The sequence below is a fragment of the Salvelinus sp. IW2-2015 genome, linkage group LG13 (genome assembly GCF_002910315.2).
Source record: "Salvelinus sp. IW2-2015 linkage group LG13, ASM291031v2, whole genome shotgun sequence".
NCBI lineage: Eukaryota > Metazoa > Chordata > Actinopteri > Salmoniformes > Salmonidae > Salvelinus > Salvelinus sp. IW2-2015.
The window spans coordinates 30949515-30970118 of NC_036853.1; the positions used below are offsets into that span (position 1 = coordinate 30949515).

A 20604-nucleotide genomic window follows, 5' to 3' on the forward strand; every position below is an offset into this window, starting at 1 on the left:
AAGTCAGAGACCACCACGATGACACACCAAATGCGTTGGCTGGATCGTGGGAAACGAGCAGGAATAGGTTTTTGTAGGCAACAGTCCAAGCTATGTCTTCCAACGGTGTGACYGTTATCGGCATCCAAAGATTATACATCCAACTTGAATAAACACTTGGAGGTAAGGTCAACAGCAGTGGTGTAGTCTAAGGGCAATACAGATATCACTCAATTTTAATAACTATATAGCGCATTTATGTAAAAAAAAAAATCTATTTCTCTCTTTATTGATKGGAAGGGCCCATAAGGAAGCATTTTGATTAAAAAATGTATAATCTTTGTAAATGATATCATAAATAGGACTGGTGGAGTTATGTCACACATGCAGCCAATTAAAAATATATGGAAATGACTGCTCCCAAAATTCCAACCAACTAATTGCAGCATTAACATAAAATTGGAAGAGGCAAGTGGAAAAGGGGAAAAGTAAGGAACTAGTCTGTCAGCCTTGCATTAAAGACCAAAATTCATAAAGAAATGTGTGATGAATAAAAAAATATACCAGTTTCATTTAAGGACCAAAAAAATGACAGATGTGCCATATACAATACCAGTCAAAAGTTTGGACACACCTACTCATTCCAGGGTTTTTATTAATTAATTTGTACTTTTGTATACATTGAAGAATAATAGTGAAGACATCAAAACAATGAAATAACACATATGGAATCATGTAGTAACCAATAAAGTGTTAAACAAATCAAAATATATTTTATATTTGAGATTCTTCAAATTAGCCACCCTTTGCCTTGATGACAGCTTTGCACACTCATKGCATTCTCTCAACCAGCTTCATGAGGGAGTCACCTAGAATGCATTTCAATTAACAGGTGTGCCTTAAAAGTAAATTTGTGGAATCTCTTTCCTTTTAATCAGTTTGAGCCAATCAGTTGTGACAAGGTAGGGGTGGTATACAGAAGATAGCCACCCTTTGACTTGACAGCTTTGCACATWCTTGGCATTCTCTCAACCAGCTTCATGAGGAATGATTTTACAACAGTCTTGAAGGAGTTCCCACATATGCTGAGCACTTGTTGGCTGCTTTTCCTTCATTCTACGGTCTAACTCATCCCAAACCATCTCAATTGGGTTGAGGTCTGGTGATTGAAGAGGCCAGGATGTCTAATAAAGCACTCCGTCTCTCTCCTTGGTCAAAAAGCTTTTACACAGCCTGGAGGTGTGTTGGGTCATTGTCCTGTTGAAAAACAAATGATAGTCCCACTAAGTGCAAACCAGATGGGATGGAGTGTCGTTGTAGAATGCTGAGGTAGCCATGCTGGTTAAGTGCGCCTTGAATACTAAATAATCACAGACAGTGTCACCAGCAAAKCACCCTCACACCATCACACCTCCTCCTCCATGCTTCACGGTGGGAACCACACATGCGGAGATCATCCGTTCACCTACTCTGCGTCTCAGAAAGACRCGGTGGTTGGAATCAAAAATCTCAAATTTGGACTCATCAGACCAAAGGACAGATTTCCACTGATCTAATGTCCATTGCTCGTGTTTCTTGGCCCAAGCAAGTCTCTTCTTATTATTGGTGTCCTTTAGTGGTGGTTTATTTTCAGCAATTGGACCATGAAGGCCTACCAGATGAGCTAAATGCCTTTTATCCTCGCTTCGAGGCAAGCAACACTGAAGCATGCACGAGAGCACCAGATGTTCTGGACGACTGTGTGCTCACGCTCTCCATAGCCGATGTGAGMAAGACTTTTAAACAGGTCAACATTTACAAAGCCGCGGGGCCAGACAAATTACCAGGGCGTGTACTCAAAGCATGYGCGGACCAACTGGCAAGTRTCTTCACTGACATTTTCAACCTCTCCCTGACTGAGTCTGTAATTCCTACATGTTTCAAACAGACAACCATAGTCCATGTGCCCAAGAAAGTGAAGGTAACCTCCCTAAATGATTACCGCCCCGAAGCCCTCCATCGGTATCCATGAAGTGCTTTGAAAGGCTTGTCATGGCTCACATCAACACCATAATGCAGGAAACCATAGACTCACTCCAATTCGCATACCGCCCCAACAGATCCACAGGTGATGCAATCTCAGTTGCACTCCACACTGCCCTTTCCTACCTGGACAAAAGGAATTCCTACATGAGAATTTTGATAATTGACTACAGCTCAGCGTTCAACACCATAGTGCTCACAATGCTCATCACTAAGCCTGTCTCTTATACACATCTAGATGTGTATAAGAGACAGTGATAGGAGAGGCCATGTGAGGATATGACAGAGCCAAGTGACTTGGTGTATAGCGAGAATAGGAGAGGGCCTAGAACAGAGCCCTGGGGGACACCAGAGTCATAGACTCACTCCAATTCGCATACCGCCCCAACAGATCCACAGGTGATGCAATCTCAGTTGCACTCCACACTGCCCTTTCCCACCTGGACAAAAGGAATTCCTACATGAGAATTTTGATCATTGACTACAGCTCAGCGTTCAACACCATAGTGCTCACAATGCTCATCACTAAGCTAAGGACCCTGGGACTACACACCTCCCTCTGCAACTGGATCCTGGACTTCCTGATGGGCTGCCCCCAGGTGGTGAAGGTAAGCAACAACACATCTGCCACGCTGATCCTCAACACGCGCCCCTCAGGGGTGCGTGTTTAGTCCCCTGTTCACTCATGACTGCGTGGCAAAGCATGACTCCAACACCATCATTAAGTTTGCTGACGACACAACAGTGGTAGGCCTGATCACCGACAATGATGAGACTATAGCGAAGTGGTCAGAAACCTGGCAGTGTAGTGCCAGGACAACAACGTCTCCCTCAATGTGATCGAGACAAACGAGCTGATTGTGGACTATAGGAAAAGTCGGGTCAAACAGGCCCCAATTAACATCGACAGGGCTGAAGTGGAGTGGTTTAAGGGTTTCAAGTTCCTTGGTGTCCACATCACCAATGAACTATCATGGTCTAAACACACCAAGACAGTCATGAAGAGTGCACAACAAACGTTTTCCCCTAACCTGTACCCCCGCACATTGACTTTGGACTGGTAGCTCCTGTATATACAGTAGCCTCGTTATTGTTATGTATTTTTCCTGTGTTACTTTTTGWTTTTATTTATTTTGTAAATATTTTCTTAACTCTATTTCTTGAACTGCATTGTTAGTTAAGGGCTTTAAGTAAACCTACACATGTGACAAATAAAATTTGATTTGATTTGAATTTGATTCACATAGTCTGCTCTCAACAATTGATGTTGAGAAATGTCTGTTTACTTGAACTCTGTGAAGCATTTATTTGGGATGCAATTTCTGAGGCTGGTAACTCTAATGAACTTATCCTCTGTGGGAGAGGTAACTCTGGGTCTTCTTTCCTGTGACAGTCCTCATGAGAGACGATTTTTGCGACTGCACTTGAAGAAACAATAAAAGTTCTTGAAATTCTCTTATCTTATTTGAGCTGTTCTTGTCATAATATGGACTTGGTCTTTTACCAAATATGGCTATCTTCTGTAAACCACCCCTACCTTGTCACAGCACAAGTCAAATGGATTAAGAAGGAAAGAAATTCCACAAATTAACTTTTAACAAGGCACACCTGTTAATTGAAATGCATTCCATGTGACTACCTGATGAAGCTGGTTGAGAGAATGCCAAGTGTATGCAAAGCTGTCATCAAGGCAAAGTGTGGCTACTTTGAAGAATCACAAATATAAAATATATTTTGATTTGTTTCAAACTTCATGATTCCATATGTGTTATTTCATAGTTTCGATGTCTTCACAATTATTATGCAATGTAGAAAATAGTACACATTTAAGAAAAACCCTGGAATGAGTGTCCAATCTTTTGACTGGTACTGTGTATAAATGCCCAAACTGTGCATGAACTGTAGCCAACTGGGCCATCTGGCCACAGCCTGCACAGCCATCATCTGTAAGAGCTGTAAAGACAACCTTCCCACTTTGGACTGCACCCTGTAAACTGTGCAGAAACGGCAGCCACTTCTTCAGAACCTGCCCCAGTTCCCACACAGGCAGGGTAAGAGCCAAAAAACCCAACCCCACTAACCCCCACCCCATCCACCAGACAACAACAATRAAGAAGCCGGAACCAGTCCCAGACCCAGAACTTTCCAYATACAACGCCCAACCCAACACCCAAACGTCCCAGAAACAGCCCCCACCACCACCACCCAAGTCATCCCAGAAACCATGACCCTGACATTACCATCAGAACAGAAATACACACTCCAGATGGCTGTTCATGGTTGCCTCCCCACTAGGGAATTCATCCATAGAGGGCAGAGGATACAGCCACAACTGTCGCCTCCATCCAGCAATTGCCAGCCCATGCCCCACCCCTCCGCCAACACACAGACTGACATTCAGATTGACTGACAGACTAWTTCTTCTGATTCTTTTTTGATTGCTATTATTTTATTTATTTTTTGATTGGATGACCATTTGGTTATTGTTTGAATTGTTTATTCTTTAGAATTTTTTATTGACGATGGATTGACTGATTGATTCTCATTTTAACTGACTGAATGTTTTACCTGTAAGATTTTTGGGATAAAACGAATAAAATCACCTTTWAATTTGTATTTTTAAGATGAATATTGAAATATCATAACTGTAACAGAGGGACAGAGCCTTTCCTTGTGATTCTATTGTGATTCTACAGTATCTCAAATTAGACAAACAGATGTTCAATTTGAAGTCATTGCTAGCTCATCAGTATGATGTTATTTGAATGAGAAGGATGGAACCCCGCTCTGGTTAACATGGTCTCACCTGATTGGCTRGCGTTGGCGTGGGTTGTCGTTTGGCTTATCCCATTGGTGTGGAGGGAGGCGGAGCGGTACAGGGGAAGGGCGGGATGTCGGGTGGGGACAGGTATGAAGGTGGGGTCCAGGTCTAGGATCAACCGGTTGAGCTGCTCGATGGACTCATCCATGTCTGTTGCTAACGAGGCAAGCTCCTCCTCCCCACAGGGTTCCCCCGAGGGTAAGGGTGTGTGTGTGGTGTGTGTGGTGTGTGTRGCATGTGTACTGTGTTGGACATGTGTGGTGTGTGTGGCATATGTGGTGTGTGTGGAATGTTTGTTGCTGTCCATCTGCACAGGCGACCTCTCAACCCCCTCCCCTCCCTCCACTCGTCTCTGCACCGCCTCTCTTCTGCTGGTCCCCGTATTGGGCATGTCTGGAACTGACAGGGTGTCTGGACCAATCAGAGGAGGTGTATCCACAGGGCTGTCCCACCCCCTGTCTTTTTGCTCCTCCCCCTCTGGGGCGTCGACCGTCTGCTGCTGCTGCACCCATGATTGGGTGGTGTAGGTGGAGGGGGTGGAGTATCCACTTCCACTCTGGACCAATTGCTGGGCTTCAGGCAGGCTCTCAGAGGACAATGAACCAATGCTAGCCGAGCTATGCCTGTCCAAGGCGGGGCTAGCCTCAGGGATAACCTCGTCATCATCCAGGATGTCTGTCTCCCTCTCGCTGAGCAAGGCCTCCTCATTGACAGGCTGCCCTAAGCCTTCCTTGTCCCCRTCCAACTTCCCCTCTCTATTACTGGAGACTGGGAGCTTTGTCAYGTCTTCCAGAGGAGGCTGAGCGTTCTCCAGGCCAACCCCAGATAGAAGACTCCTTTGCTGGGTACGTTCGTCCTCACTGGGCCCTCTCCCGGGGCTCACTGCAGTAATAACCCCTGTCCACTGGGAGGCAATAGAGAGGCCTGAATCCCTACTGGCTGACAAGGCGAGGTCATTGGGGATAAGGCCGCTGGTTGCCTGGGGAAACATATCACCTCCTTTGTAACTACTCCTCTTCCTCACTCTGGCGTAGAGGCTGCCATTGGCAGGGACAGGGCTATGAGGCAGAGCTGAGGAAGAGGCAGAGAAGATGTGTAAAACAGGCAGCGATAACTCAAGAGTACTTAGACACACAGACACAAAAAGTATGACACGCTTAACAACCTAGAACCCTCAACCTCTTTAATCATCCTTCGACACACACACAGAGGTCTGGTGCACTGGACACACACACACAGTGCCAAGTGTAGGTCCAAAAGGCTTCTTAACAGCTTCTATCCCCAGGCCTTGCATTGACCCCACCTTTTTTTACGCTGCTCTTACTCGCTGTTTATTATCTATGCATAGCCACTTTACCCCTACCTACATGTACATATTACCTGAATTACATGAATTAACCTCTGTCTATTGACTYGGTACTTGTACCCCCTGTGTATAGCCTCGTCATTGGTATTACATTTCAATCTCAGTTGAACCTCCCCTCCCCTTTGCCCTCAGAACAGCCTCAATTCATCAAGGCATGGACTCTACAAGGTGTGGAAAAAGTCCCACAGGGATGCTGGCCCATGTTGACTCCAAATGCTTCCCACAGTTGTGTCAAGTTGGCTTGATGTCCTTTGGGTGGTGGACCATTCTTGATACACATGGGAAACTGTTGAGCTTGAAAAACCCAGCAGTGGTGCATATCTTGACACAAACTGGTGTGCCTGGCACCTACTACTATACCCCGTTGAAAGGCACTTACATATTTTGTCTTGCCCCTTCACCCTCTGAATGGCACTCATACACAATCCATGTCTCAATTGTCTCAAGGCTTAAAAATCCTTCTTTAACCTGTCTCCTCCCCTTCATCTACACTGATTTGAAGTGGATTTAGCAAGTGATGTCAATAAGGGATCATAGCTTTCACCTGGATTCACCTAGTCAGTCTGTACCATGGAAAGAGTGTCCTTAATGTTTTGTGCAGTCAGTGTAGTTTCAGCAGAGAGGAAGAGGCTAAGCGAGAGGGTTCACTCGCCAAAATCTGTCCATTATAAGCCCAATGTTTTTCTATGGGAATAATATGCAGACCTAAGCTTGTCGCATGCCTTCCCATCTTTGGGACAGAGACTCCCGTTTTTAGCGCGGAGACATGAGCATATCATCATTATATCAGATCTCTGGGTTCAGCCTCTTGCAAATAGGAAAGGAAAGTGCACAGTGCACTGTTAGGATGCCCTAAAGTAAATTGACATTTCAGCAAAATTATATAATTACTCCTGTCTAAATAAAATAATAAAAAATACTTCACCAGGGAGCATGACTTAGCCACAGAGGATCATTAGCTTTTTTATATATATATAGCTTTGGATTGTTTCATATTATGCAATGGGCAGCTCTAATCCTGGATGCTGATTGGTTAAAACTGCATTTGAGCCGGTGTCTATTCCACAAGTTACCACCAAATCTATGACGTTCAAATGCTTATTTGCTCTGTTCCATCTGACTCCTCAATCCATTGTCTCATCAGCTCAGCCAGGTAATTGATATACTAGATCTACACTGTAATAAGCATTTAGACATTATCTCCCATTTCTTTTAGACTAGCATTTTGTTTTCCACAGCGGAGATTTATAATAACTTTGCTGTCTCTCCGAGATTTGAAACATAGTTTCAATAGTGAAATTCGATCTCCAGCTGTCCTATGGTAATAAAAAAATGTGTTGAGAGTTTGGATTAGAGAGTCAGGCTGGCAACTTTTCTCAGCCAGTCGAAATAATGCATCAGTATAATTTTTATGGATATATACAAAAAAAAATTCAATAGAAAACACGAAAATGCAACTAGTTTGCTGTCATATCAGCTTCAGTTTGAAGTGATTGTGTTAGCTGTGTAGTTGGCTATCTCTTCTGAACAGTGGCCTAGCGAGAGAGCAAATGTTATATGCCAGGCAAAATCGCACATCATTAGCTCATTGTTATGTATCCCCCAAAAATCACTAGAAAAGATCTTAAACAACTGCAAATGCGGCAACTTTGCTGTTATTCTGGCTGCACAGTTTGAAGTGACTGTGTTAGCCAAAGGTTGCAAGCTAGAGCTTCTTAGGAATAGGCCCCTTTTTTCTCCATTTCCTGTCTGAATGACGTGCCCAAAGTAAACTGTCTGTAGCTCAGGCCCTGAAGCCAGGATATGCATATAATTGGTACCATTGGAAAGAAAACACGTTGAAGTGTTTAGAAATGTTAAAATAATGTAGGAGAATATGACACAATAGATATGGTAGGAGACAATCTAAAGAAAAACCAACCAGACATTTTTTTGAGAGAGACCATCCTCTTAGAAATGCAAGAGAAATGTCATATTGAAAATTACCTCTCTGGATGCAATTCCTATGGCTTCCACAGGGTATCAGTAGTCTATGTTCAAGGCTTCAGGCTTTTAACTTAAAAAAATAATATGAAATAACAGTTTCAGTAAAAGGACACAGTCTTGGAAATTCGTGTTTGCGCGCACCATGAAGACATTACTGCTAAAATAGGTTTCCTATTGAACATACTTCTTTCTGAAAGAAATATTATAGTTTAATTATATTTTAGGGTGTCTGAGGAGTAAATAGAAACGTACTTTGACTTGTTGAAACAAAGTTTAGGGATACATTTTTGGATTCCTTTCTCTGCAGGTTGAACGTGTGGATTACTCAAATCGATGGCGCCAACTAAACAGACTTTTTGGGATATAAAGATGGATTTTATCTAACAAAACTACACTACATGTTATAGCTGGGACCCTTTGGATGACAAATCAGAGGAAGATTTGTTTTAAAGTCAGTGAATTATTTAATCATTATATGTGAATGTATGAAACCTGGGCCCGTGGAAAAATATTTTGATGTGGGGCGCCGTCCTCAAACAATCGCATGGCATGTTTTCGCTGTAATAGCTACTGTAAATCGGACAGTGTAGTTAGATTAACATGAATATAACCTTTCAGACAATATAAGACACTTATATGTACCTACATGTTTAAAATCCATAATATTTATGATTATTTATTTGAATTGCGCGCCCTCCAGTTTCATCGGAAGTTGTCCGGTTAGCGGGACACCGATCCTTAACCTCTCTGGGATATGTGGGACGGTAGCGTCCAACCTGGCGAACATCCAGTAAAAATGCAGAGCGCCAAATTCAAAATAAATTACTATAGAAAGTAAACTTTCATGAAATCACATATTCAATATACCAAATTAAAGCTACACTTGAATCCAGCCAACGTGTCAGATTTCAAAAATGCTTTACGGCGAAAGCAAACAATGCTATTATCTGAGGATAGCACCACAGCTAACAATCACAGACCATCATATTTCAACCCTCTCGGCGCGACACAAAACGCAGAAATAAAGATATAATTCATGCCTTACCATTGACGAGCTTCTTCTGTTGGCACTCCAATATGTCCCATAAACATCACAAATGGTCCTTTTGTTCAATTAATTCCGTCGATATATATCCAAAATGTCCATTTATTTGGCGTGTTTGATCCAGAAAAACACTGGTTCCAACTGCACAACGTGACTACAAAATATCTCAAAAGTTACCTCTAAGCGTTGTCCCAACATTTCAAACTACTTTTGTAATACAACTTTAGATATTTTTTTACGTAAATAATCRATAMAATTGAAGACGGGATGATCTGTGTTCAATACCGGAGGAAAACAATGTGTAGCATGCTTTCTGGTCACGCGCCTAACAAACAGTACATTTCACTGGAGCCTCATTCTAAACATGGCTACTTCTTCATTTCTCAAAGGAAAAACCTCAACCAGTTTCTAAAGACTGTTGACATCCAGTGGAAGCGATAGGAACTGCAGGAAGGTCCCTTAGAAATCTGGATTCCCAATGAAATTCATTGAAAAGAGAGTGACCTCAAAATAAAAATTTCTGAATGGTTTGTCCTCGGGGTTTTGCCTGCCAAATAAGTTCTGTTATAGTCACAGACATGATTCAAACAGTTTTAGAAACGTCAGAGTGTTTTCTATCCAATACTAATAATAATATGCATATATTAGCATCTGGGACTGAGTAGGAGGCAGTTTACTCTGCGCATGCTTTTCATCCAAACGTGAAAATGCTGCCCCCTATCCTAGAGAAGTTAAGACAAGCAAGCAAGGGATAAGAACATTCACAGCCATCATGGTAATTGGACATTTAGAATGAACGACTGTTCATTTTGAATATCCATAGATTTAGAACAAAAAGACTTAACGACTGGGTCACGTCTCCGGTAACTGAACCGATAGGACGAACGACCAGCCGGCTTGGGTAGCAACCCTAGATTTGTGTCAGGACTATATCTAGTGGAAGGATTAAATAGTATGAATGAATTCATAAAATAATGTTTTTAATTAAAATATGTCAACAATTATTTGAATATGTTGATAACCCGTTGTATAAAAGTGATAATTCCCTCGAAGCCAGTGTTTTGAGGATATATTGGCACAGTTTTCTGGCCCTCAACTTTGTCTCGGCCCTAACATCACCCATGCAATATATGCTCCAAACACCAGCTTTTCGGGCATTATCACTTAATCAAGGGTGTGTAGGCCTATACCTACAGTGGGGAGAACAAGTATTTGATACACTGCCGATTTTGCAGGTTTTTAATTAAAGCATGTAGAGGTCTGTCATTTTTTATCATAGGTACACTTCAACTGTGAGAGATGGAATCTAAAACAAAATCCAGAAAATCACATTGTATATTTTTAAGTAATTAATTTGCATTTTATTGCATGACATAAGTATTTGATCACTACCAACCAGTAAGAATTCCGGTCTCACAGACCTGTTAGTTTTTCTTTAACCTCTAACTAGCCACAAACCCGGATCCGGGATCCCCCATCAAAAAAGCAGACTAGCATAGCCTAGCCTAAAGCTACAGGGATATCATATATAAAATGTTCATGAAATCACAAGTCCAAGACACCAGATGAAAGATACAGATTTGTGAATCCAGCATCATTTCCGATTTTTTAAATGTTTTACAGGGAAGACACAATATGTATTTCTATTAGCTACACCATAGCAAAAGACACAACTTTTTTTTCCCACCATTTTTTTCCTGCATAGGTAGCCATCACTAATTCGACCAAATAAAGATATAAATAGCCATAACCAAGAAAAACTTCATCAGATGACAGTCTGATAACATATTTATTGTATAGCATATGTTTTGTTAGAAAATGTGCATATTTCAGGTATAAATCACAGTTCTAACATTGCAGCTGCAATCTGAAATAGTCGATGCAGGCAGAATAATTACAGAGACAACGTCAAATACCTAATTATCATCATAAAACTTTCTGAAAAATACACAGCGTACAAAATGAAAGCCCAACATCTTGTGAATCCAGCCAATGTCAGAGATTTTTTAAGTGTTTTACAGCGAAAACACAATATAGCATTATATTAGCTTACAACAATAGCAGAAACACAACCGCATTTACCAGCGACAATGTTAGCGATCGTAACAATCCAGCAAAGATATATAATTTGACTAACCTTGATAAACTTCATCAGATGACAGTACTGTAACATCATATTACACAATGCATATAGGTTTTGTTCGAAAATGTGCATATTTAGCAGCACAAATCGTGGTTATACAATGTGACAGTAGCAACATTTCATGCATTTCTGGCCGGCGCCATCTTGGAGAGGCACCTAATCTATTCGATAAATAATCGTAAACTTGACTAAAAAATACAGGTTGGACAGCAAATGAAGATGCATTAGTTATTAATGCAACCGCTGTGTTAGATTTTAAAATTAAGTTACTAGACATACAGTGTGCGTTACAGCCAGACCAGTGCTGCAAAATGGCGGACAATCCTTTTACATTTTTCCACATAAATACGGAATAACATCATAAATAGCTCTTACTTTTGGCACGAGCTTCCATCAGAATCTTGGGCAAGTTGTCCTTTGTCCAAAAGAATCGTTGCTCGGTTGTAAAACGTCCTCTTCAACTTTGGAATTAGCAGCTAACAATAGCTATGTGGCGCAGACATGCCCAAATCTTCAAAGCAATATTGGAAATTCCGAAAATAGCAATATACTCGCATAAACTGATATAACTCGGTTTAAAATCTTCGTTATGATGTTTCTAACACCTATATCGAATTAAATCACAGACGGATATATCTAGGGCCTATAACTTGAGCTTTTGAGCATGCCATCCTGAGGTCTCCTTTGGTCTTGACGAACGTCGAAAAGAGCGGACCCCATGACATGGCCTTTTATAAGGTCTGAGATCTACGTAGAAATCCATTCCAATTCTCATTGGTTACTGACATCCAGGGGAAGGCGCGTGCAGTTCATGTCGACCATAGGATACATACAGAGCTTTAAACTGATCTGAGAACAGAGCTCGTTTTCAGACCTTCGCAGTTCCTGTCATGAATTTCGCTGCAGAATGAGTTCTGTTCCACCCAGACATAATTCAAACGGTTTTAGAAACTAGAGATTGTTTTCTATCCAATAGTAATAATAATATGCATATTGTAACGAGCAAGAATTGAGTACGAGGCAGTTTAATTTGGGAACGATAAATGTCCAAGTTGAAACAGCACCCCCTGTAGTGTCAAGAGGTTTTAAGAAGCCCTCCTGTTCTCCACTCTTACCTGTATTAACTGCACTGTTTGAACTCGTTACCTGTATAAAAGACACTGTACACACTCAATCAAAGAGACACCAACTCTCTACAATGGCCAGACCAGAGAGCTGTGTAAGGACATAGGGCTAAATTGTAGACCTGCACAAGGCTGGGATGGGCTACAGGACAATAGGCAAGCAGCTTGGTGAGAAGGCAACAACTGTTGGCGCAATTATTAGAAAATGGAAGAAGTTCAAGATGATGGTCAATCACCCTCGGTCTGGGGCTCCATGCAAGATCTCACCTCGTGGGGCATCAATGATCATGAGGAAGGTGAGGGATCAGCCCAGAACTACACGGCAGGACCTGGTCAATGACCTGAAGAGAGCTGGGACCAGTCTCAAAGAAAACCATTAGTAACACACTACGCCGTCATGGATTAAAATCCTGCAGCGCACGCAAGGTCCCCCTGCTCAAGCCAGCGCATGTCCAGGCCGTCTGAAGTTTGCCAATGATCATTGGATGATCAGAGGAGGAATGGGAGAAGGTCATGTGGTCTGATGATACAAAATAGAGCTTTTGGTCTAAATCCTCGCTGTGTTTGGAGGAAGAAGAAGGATGAGTACAACCCCAAGAAACCATCCCAACCGTGAAGCATGGAGGTGGAAACATCATTCTTTGGGGATGATTTTCTGCAAAGGGGAGGACGATGCAACATTTTGAGGGGAGGATGAATGGGGCCATGTATCGCGAGATCTTGGCCAACAACTTCCTTCCCTCAGTAAGAGCATTGAAGATGGGTCATGGCTGGGTCTTCCAGCATGACAACGACCCGAAACACACAGCCAGGGCAACTAAGGAGTGGCTCCGTAAGAAGCATCTCAAGGTCCTGGAGTGGCCTAGCCAGTCTCCAGACCTGAATCCAATAGAAAATATTTTTCTGAAAGTCCGTATTGCCCAGCGACAGCCCCGAAACCTGAAGGATCTGGAGAAGGTCTGTATGGAGGAGTTGGCCAAAATACCTGCTGCAGTGTGTGCAAACCTGGTCAAGAACTACAGGAAATGTATGATCTCTGTAATTGCAAACAAAGGTTTCTGTACCAAATGTTAAGTTCTGCTTATCTGATGTATCAAATACTTATGTCATGCAATAAAATTCCAATTAATTACTTAAAAATCATACAATGTGATTTCTCCCCACTGTATTTAGGAAGCCAGCAATTTGGGTAGTGCGACTAGCAATATTGCCCTACCAAGCATAAAGGTAGTAACTGCTCATAGAGAGGAACTGGGAAAAATTGCTTTTATTTACCTTGTTTTCACAGTAACTTTATGCAGTTTCTGCGAACATGACCCCCATTTTCTCCAAAACACAATACAATTATTTATTTAAAAAAAAATAAAAAAATAAAAGGTATTTAACCAGGTAGGCTGGTTGAGAACAAGTTCTCATTTACAACTGCGACCTGGCCAAGAATAAAGCAAAACAGTTTGACACATACAACAACACAGAGTTACACATGGAATTAACAAACATACAGTCAATAATACAGTAGAAAAAATATATATACAGTGTGTGCAAATGAGGTAAGATAAGGGAGGTAAGGCAATCAATCGGCCATRGTGGCAAAGTAATTACAATATACAAATTAAACACTGAAGTGATTGATGTGCAGAAGATGAATGTGCAAGTAGAGATACTGGGTGCAAAGGAGCAAGATTAATAAATAAATACAGTATGGGGATGAGGTTGGATGGGCTATATTACAGATGGGCTATGTACAGGTGCAGTGATCTGAGAGCTGCTCTGATAGCTGGTGCTTAAAGCTAGTGAGGGAGATACAGTGGGGCAAAAAAGTATTTAGTCAGCCACCAATTGTGCAAGTTCTCCCACTTAAAAAGATGAGAGAGGTCTGTAATTTTCATCATAGGTACACTTCAACTATGACAGACAATATGAGAAAAGAAAATCCAGAAAATCACATTGTAGGATTTTTAAAGAATTTATTTGCAAATTATGATGGAAAATAAGTATTTGGTCAATAACAAAAGTTTATCTCAATACTTTGTTATATACCCTTTGTTGGCAATGACAGAGGTCAAACGTTTTCTGTAAGTCTTCACAAGGTTTTCACACATTGTTGCTGGTATTTTGGCCCATTCCTCCATGCAGATCTCCTCTAGAGCAGTGATGTTTTGGTGCTGTTGCTGGGCAACACGGACTTTCAACTCCTTCCAAAGATTTTCTATGGGGTTGAGATCTGGAGACTGGCTAGGCCACTCCAGGACCTTGAAATGCTTCTTACGAAGCCACTCCTTCGTTGCCCGGGCGGTGTATTTGGGATCATTGTCATGCTGAAAGACCCAGCCACGTTGCATCTTCAATGCCCTTGCTGATGGAAGGAGGTTTTCACTCAAAATCTCACGATACATGGCCTCATTCATTCTGTCCTTTACACGGATCAGTCGTCCTGGTCCCTTTGCAAAAAAACAGCCCCAAAGCATGATGTTTCCACCCCCATGCTTCACAGTAGGTATGGTGTTCTTTGGATGCAACTCAGCATTCTTTGTCCTCCAAACACGACGAGTTGAGTTTTACCAAAAAGTTATATTTGGTTTCATCTGACCATATGACTTTCCAATCTTTTCTTCTTGGATCATCCAAATGCTCTCTAGCAAACTTCAGACGGCGGACAATCGCTGGCTTGAATCAGGGGGACCTACGGTCTGTGCTACTGCAAGATTTTAATCCATGACGGCGTAGTGGTGTACTAATGGTAAGTTTGTCTTAACTGGTTCCCAGTCTCTGCAGTCATTCACTAGGTCCTCCATGTGGTTCTGGCGACTTTTTGCTACCGTTCTTGTGATCATTTTGACCCACGGGGTGAGATCTTTGTGGAGCCCCAGAATCGAGGGATGATTATCAGTGTCTTGGTTTCTTCCATTTCCTAATAATTGCTGCCCGCACGAGTTTGATTTCTTCAAAAGCCAAGCTTGGCGCTTACTGATTGCAGATTCAGTCTTTCCCAGGCGCTGGTGCAGGTCCTCGAATTTTGTTTCTGGTGTCTTTGATAGCTTCTTGGTCTTGGCCATAGTGGAGTTTGGGAGTGTGACTGTTTGAGGTTTGGACAGGTGTCTTTTATACACTGGATAACGAAGTTCAAAGCATGGGCCATTAATATCATTGGTAACGAGTGGGAGGACAGAGGAGGCCTCTTAAGAGAAGAAGTTCAGGTCTGCATGGAGAGACAGAATTTGCTTGATTCGTATGTGACATATATAGCTTATTTCACCCACATTTGCAAATAAATTTCATTAAAAATCCTACAATGTGATTTTCTGGATTTTTTTCTCTCATTTTGTCTGTCATAGTTGAAGTGTACCTATGATGAAAATTACAGGCCTCTCTCATCTTTTTAAGTGGGAGAACTTGCACGATTGGTGGCTAAATCCTTTTTTCCCCACTGTATGTGTCTCCAGCTTCAGGGATTTTTGCAGTCCGTTCCAGTTGTTGGCAGCAGAGAACTGGAAGGAAAGGCGGCCAAAGGAGAAATTGGCTTTGGGGGTGACTAGTGAGATATACCTGCTGGAGAGCGTGCTATGGGTAGGTGCTGCTATGGTGACCAGTGAGCTGATATAACGCAGGGCCTTACCTAGCAGAGACTTGTAGATGACCTGGAGCCAGTGGGTTTGGCGACGAACATGAAGCGAGGGCCAGCCAACGAGAATGTACAGGTCGCAATGGTGGGTAGTATACGGGGCTTGGTGACAAAACGGATGGCACTGTGATAGACTGCATCCAATTTGCTGAGTAGAGTGTTGGAGGCTATTTTGTAAATGACATCGCCAAAATCGAGGATCGGTAGGATGGTCAGTTTTACGAGGGTATGCTTGGCAGCATGAGTGAAGGATGCTTTGTTGCGAAATAGGAGGCTGATTCTAGATTTAATTTGGGATTGGAGATGCTTCATGTGAGTCTGGAAGGAGAGTTTACAGTCTTACCAGACACCTAGGTATTTGTAGTTGTCCACATATTCTAAGTCAGAACCGTCCAGAGTAGTGATGCTGGATGGGCGGCAGGTGCGGGCAGCGATCGGTTGAAGAGCATGCATTTAGTTTTACTTGCATTGAAGAGCAGTTGGAGGCCACGGAAGGAGAGTGGTATGGCACTGAAGCTCGTCTGGAGGTTAGTTTACACAGTTTCCAAAGAAGGGCCAGAAGTATACAGAATGGTGTCGTCTGCATAGAGGTGGATCAGAGAATCACCAGCAGCAAGAGCGACATCATTGATGTATACAGAGAAGAGAGTCGGCCCGAGAATTGAACCCTGTGGCACCTCCATAGAGACTGCCAGAGGTCCAGACAACAGGCCTTCCGATTTGACACACTGAACTCTATCAGAGAAGTAGTTGGCAGTCATTTGAGAAACCAAGGCTGTTTAGTCTGCCGATATGAATGTTGTGATTGACAGAGTCGATAGCCTTGGCCAGGTCGATGAATATGGCTGCACAGTAATGTCTCTTATCGATGGCGGTTATGATATTGTTTAGGACCTTGAGCGTGGCTGAGGTGCACCAATGACCAGCTCTGAAACTAGATTGCATAGTGGAGAAGGTACGGTGGGATTTGAAATGGTCGGTAATCTGTTTGTTWACTTGGCTTTCGAAGACCTTAGAAAGGCAGGGTGGGATAGATATAGGTCTGTAGCAGTTTGGGTCTAGAGTGTCTCCCCCTTTGAAGAAGGGGATGATCGCGGCAGCTTTCCAATCTTTGGGATTCTCAGATAATACGAAAGAGAGGTTGAACAGGCTAGTAATAGGGGTTGCAGCAATTTCGGCAGATAATTTTAGAAAGAGAGGGTCCAGATTGTATAGCCTGGCTGATTTGTAGGGGTCCAGATTTTGCAGCTCTTTCAGAACATCAGCTATCTGGATTTGGGTGAAGGAGAAATGAGGGAGGCTTGGGCGAGTTGCTGTGGGGGGTGCCGGGCAGTTGACCGGGGTAGGGTTAGCCAGGTGGAAAGCAGGGCCAGTCATGGAAAAATGCTTCTTGAAATTCTCACTTATATTGGACTTATCGGTGGTGACAGTGTTTCCTAGCCTCAGTGCAGTGGGCAGCTGGGAGGAGGTGCTCTTATTCTCCATTAACTTTACAGTGTCCCAGAACTTTTTTGAGCTTGTGGAAGGCTACCCAAAACGTTTGACCCAAGTTAAACAATTTAACGGCAATGCTACCAAATACTAATTGAGTGTATGTAAACTTCTGACCCACTGGGAATGTGATGAAAGAAATAAAAGCTGAAATAAATCATTCTCTCTACTATTATTCTGACATTTCACATTCTTAAAATAAAGTGTTGATCCTAACTGACCTAAGACAGGGCATTTTTACTAGGAGTAAATATCAGGAATTGTGGAAAAACTGAGTTTAAATGTATTTGGCTAAGGTGTATGTAAACTTCCGACTTCAACTGTATGAAAGTGCCCATCTGTCAGTTTTTTTTAACCACGTACACAACAAATAAGCTGAGCTTCTCAGTTATTTTTTGTTTACCTCACACAACTCAACAAAGTCTGTTTTTTAACTTCCATTGCGAATAATAGTTCCTCAGTACTTAAAAAATCTATCCAACACTCCCAGCCTCGATAATCACCAACGCTTTGGTGTGGAAGAACCAAATATCATGATCGGATGATATATCGAGTAGAAACATCACTAGAGCAGGAAACTCTGAGGGCCCGGAATAGGCTAGTTGATACAACATTGTAAGTTCACTAGCTACAGCTTCGGGCCGGACCCAGTGATGATTTGATACAATGTTGCACTTGACTAGCAATAGATCAAGTCAAGACAGATAGAAAGGGAGRCAGACAGGCAGAGTAGAGAGAACCGCAATGTTTTCTACTGTTATATTTGTTGGCTTTAGACCTATGTATTTTACTTAGTTGACGATGGAAGTTATAGGCCTACGTCTAAATTGGCCTAAAGGCTATCACAGTTTACCAATGTGTCCATATGGCAGAGGCTGGTCCTCTTGCCATAGTTGAATTTTAACTTTAAGATTTTTATCATTTACTTCAGATTTTTATGATTAACCATCTGACAATGATTTATTATTGAAAGGAAACTGTTCCATGAAAATGCGCATTTAAAAACAATCATAACTGGCACGCAGATCGGTATAAATGGTAGGATAAATCGTAAGCTTCCCCAGACTTGAAACTCACAAGCTTCCTATGTTTTTTACTCTTACACCCATTACAAAATTGAAGGTCCCATGAAAAAACCTGCCCACCTATGGAAATCAAAGGCCCCTCCAACTGATTTGTTCTGGCGCCGGCCCTGCTGTGACAGGACACAGATGGCAAGCTCTCTCTCTCTCACACACACACACATGCACACCACATACAAAGTGACCTCTAATATCAGAGTAAACCAGGAAAGACAAAAAGGATTGTAGAATGAACTAGAGAGTGGTTCCAGCGGACTATCCACTCTGTTCTAAAAAACTCCAATAATTGCACCAGATGTTGATATTAGATAACACACAAATTCCTCTATCTGACGGAAGCTGTTTAGACAGACATTTTCATCTTGAAGAGCAATAATAACATACTCTTACTGTGACAACGCATGCATAACACACACAGTATATAGCTACCGTAACCATAAAGTTTGTGCCACAAAATTGCACTAGATGTTGATATTAGGTATCACGTTCCATAAAAACATCTTAGCTAATGATCTAGAACATCTGGGTTCTCCTTCCATCCAGACTTTTCATAAATGAAACAGTGTGTGCATCCCAAATGACACCCTATTCCGTGTACAAAGCCTTACTTTTGACCAGAGCCATATGGGGCACTATATTGCGTACTATATTGGGAATATGGTGCCATTTAGTACTCACTCTTGTCTCATTCATAAAACAGTCTCAGCAGCCGGACTGCTGAACCCGCAGAGCAATAAAATAAACATATTATAGATTCATATTGCTACCAGTATGACACACTAACCTGAAACATTGTGTGGGTGCCCTTATAGAAAAACCACATGATTTCACATGTGGAAAATCACATGATTTCACATGTGGAAAATCACATGATTTCACATGTGGAAAATCACATGATTTCRCATGAAATTTCAAAAATGTGAATTCATGGGAAAACATGTGGTTTGGAACACTTCACTTAACATTTCACATGTGGAAACATGTGGTTCTGGAACACTGCACCATGTGAAAACAAAAATGTGTCGTTATGATACACACGGTGCTTTTAACATACAATGTTTTCAACTTACATATTTGACACACTTTCACAGACATGACTACATTGTGTATGTTTCTTTTTTCAGTAATTATTATTCAACATGTTGTCACCAGGGATTTAAACTCACAACCTCTTGGTTTATGGCATTCTGATCTTTCTTCTACGCCCCCACGCCTGTGTTAATAACTGATTTCACCTGTACTCTTTCTTACACTTTGGAGTGCAATGTTAATCTCAGCTTTGTTAAAAGTCAACTCATGAAAAACTATTACATTTATCATAGTGATTCAGGAGTAACGTTGAACTATGCAGAAAACCCTCAAATTGCTCAAATAAGTAAATGAAATCAATAATGAGAGAATAGTCACAATAATTGATAACTCAAAAAGCAATGAAGATGGCAGTCTTTTGCTAAGTGCAGAGATGTATTATAGGTAATGAAATGAATGTGTATGGGAATGCTACATACTTTGTGGCACAGCAAAAAAAAAAGTGCACTTTCAAATCCCAGGTGGTCATACTTAGGCTGAACAGCGTACCACTGACTTTAAAACTACCATTTCATTACAGTAATTTATTACAAGGGTTTGGGATGGTTTAAAACCATATTGGACCATCATGTGATGTCCTGATGAYTGGTAAAACAAATGTCTTGAGAAACTCTTACAAACATCCTAACATGGTTCTCACCTTTACGGAAAAAACACATGAAATTCACATGACCATGTTTYCACATGTGAAATGTCACGTGATAGAATTTTTTTTTTCTGTAAGGGTGATGCCAGCAATCTGAATTTCCTGCTACACCACCAGGTCTGTGACCATGACAGAGATCGGCTATGGATTCATTGGCAAGAATACATTTCTGCACTGCTAACAGTTGC

At 41.8% G+C, this 20604-nt stretch overlaps 1 protein-coding gene across 1 annotated transcript in view; it reads right to left on the reverse strand.

The window, feature by feature from the left end:
- LOC111971220 (tensin-3) overlaps window positions 1-20604 on the reverse strand; it is a 107120-nt gene that overhangs the window by 53765 nt on the left and 32751 nt on the right. Inside the window, 1 exon segment of the mRNA XM_070445994.1 lies at window positions 4808-5893. Within this exon segment, the coding sequence (XP_070302095.1) occupies window positions 4808-5893 (1086 nt within the window).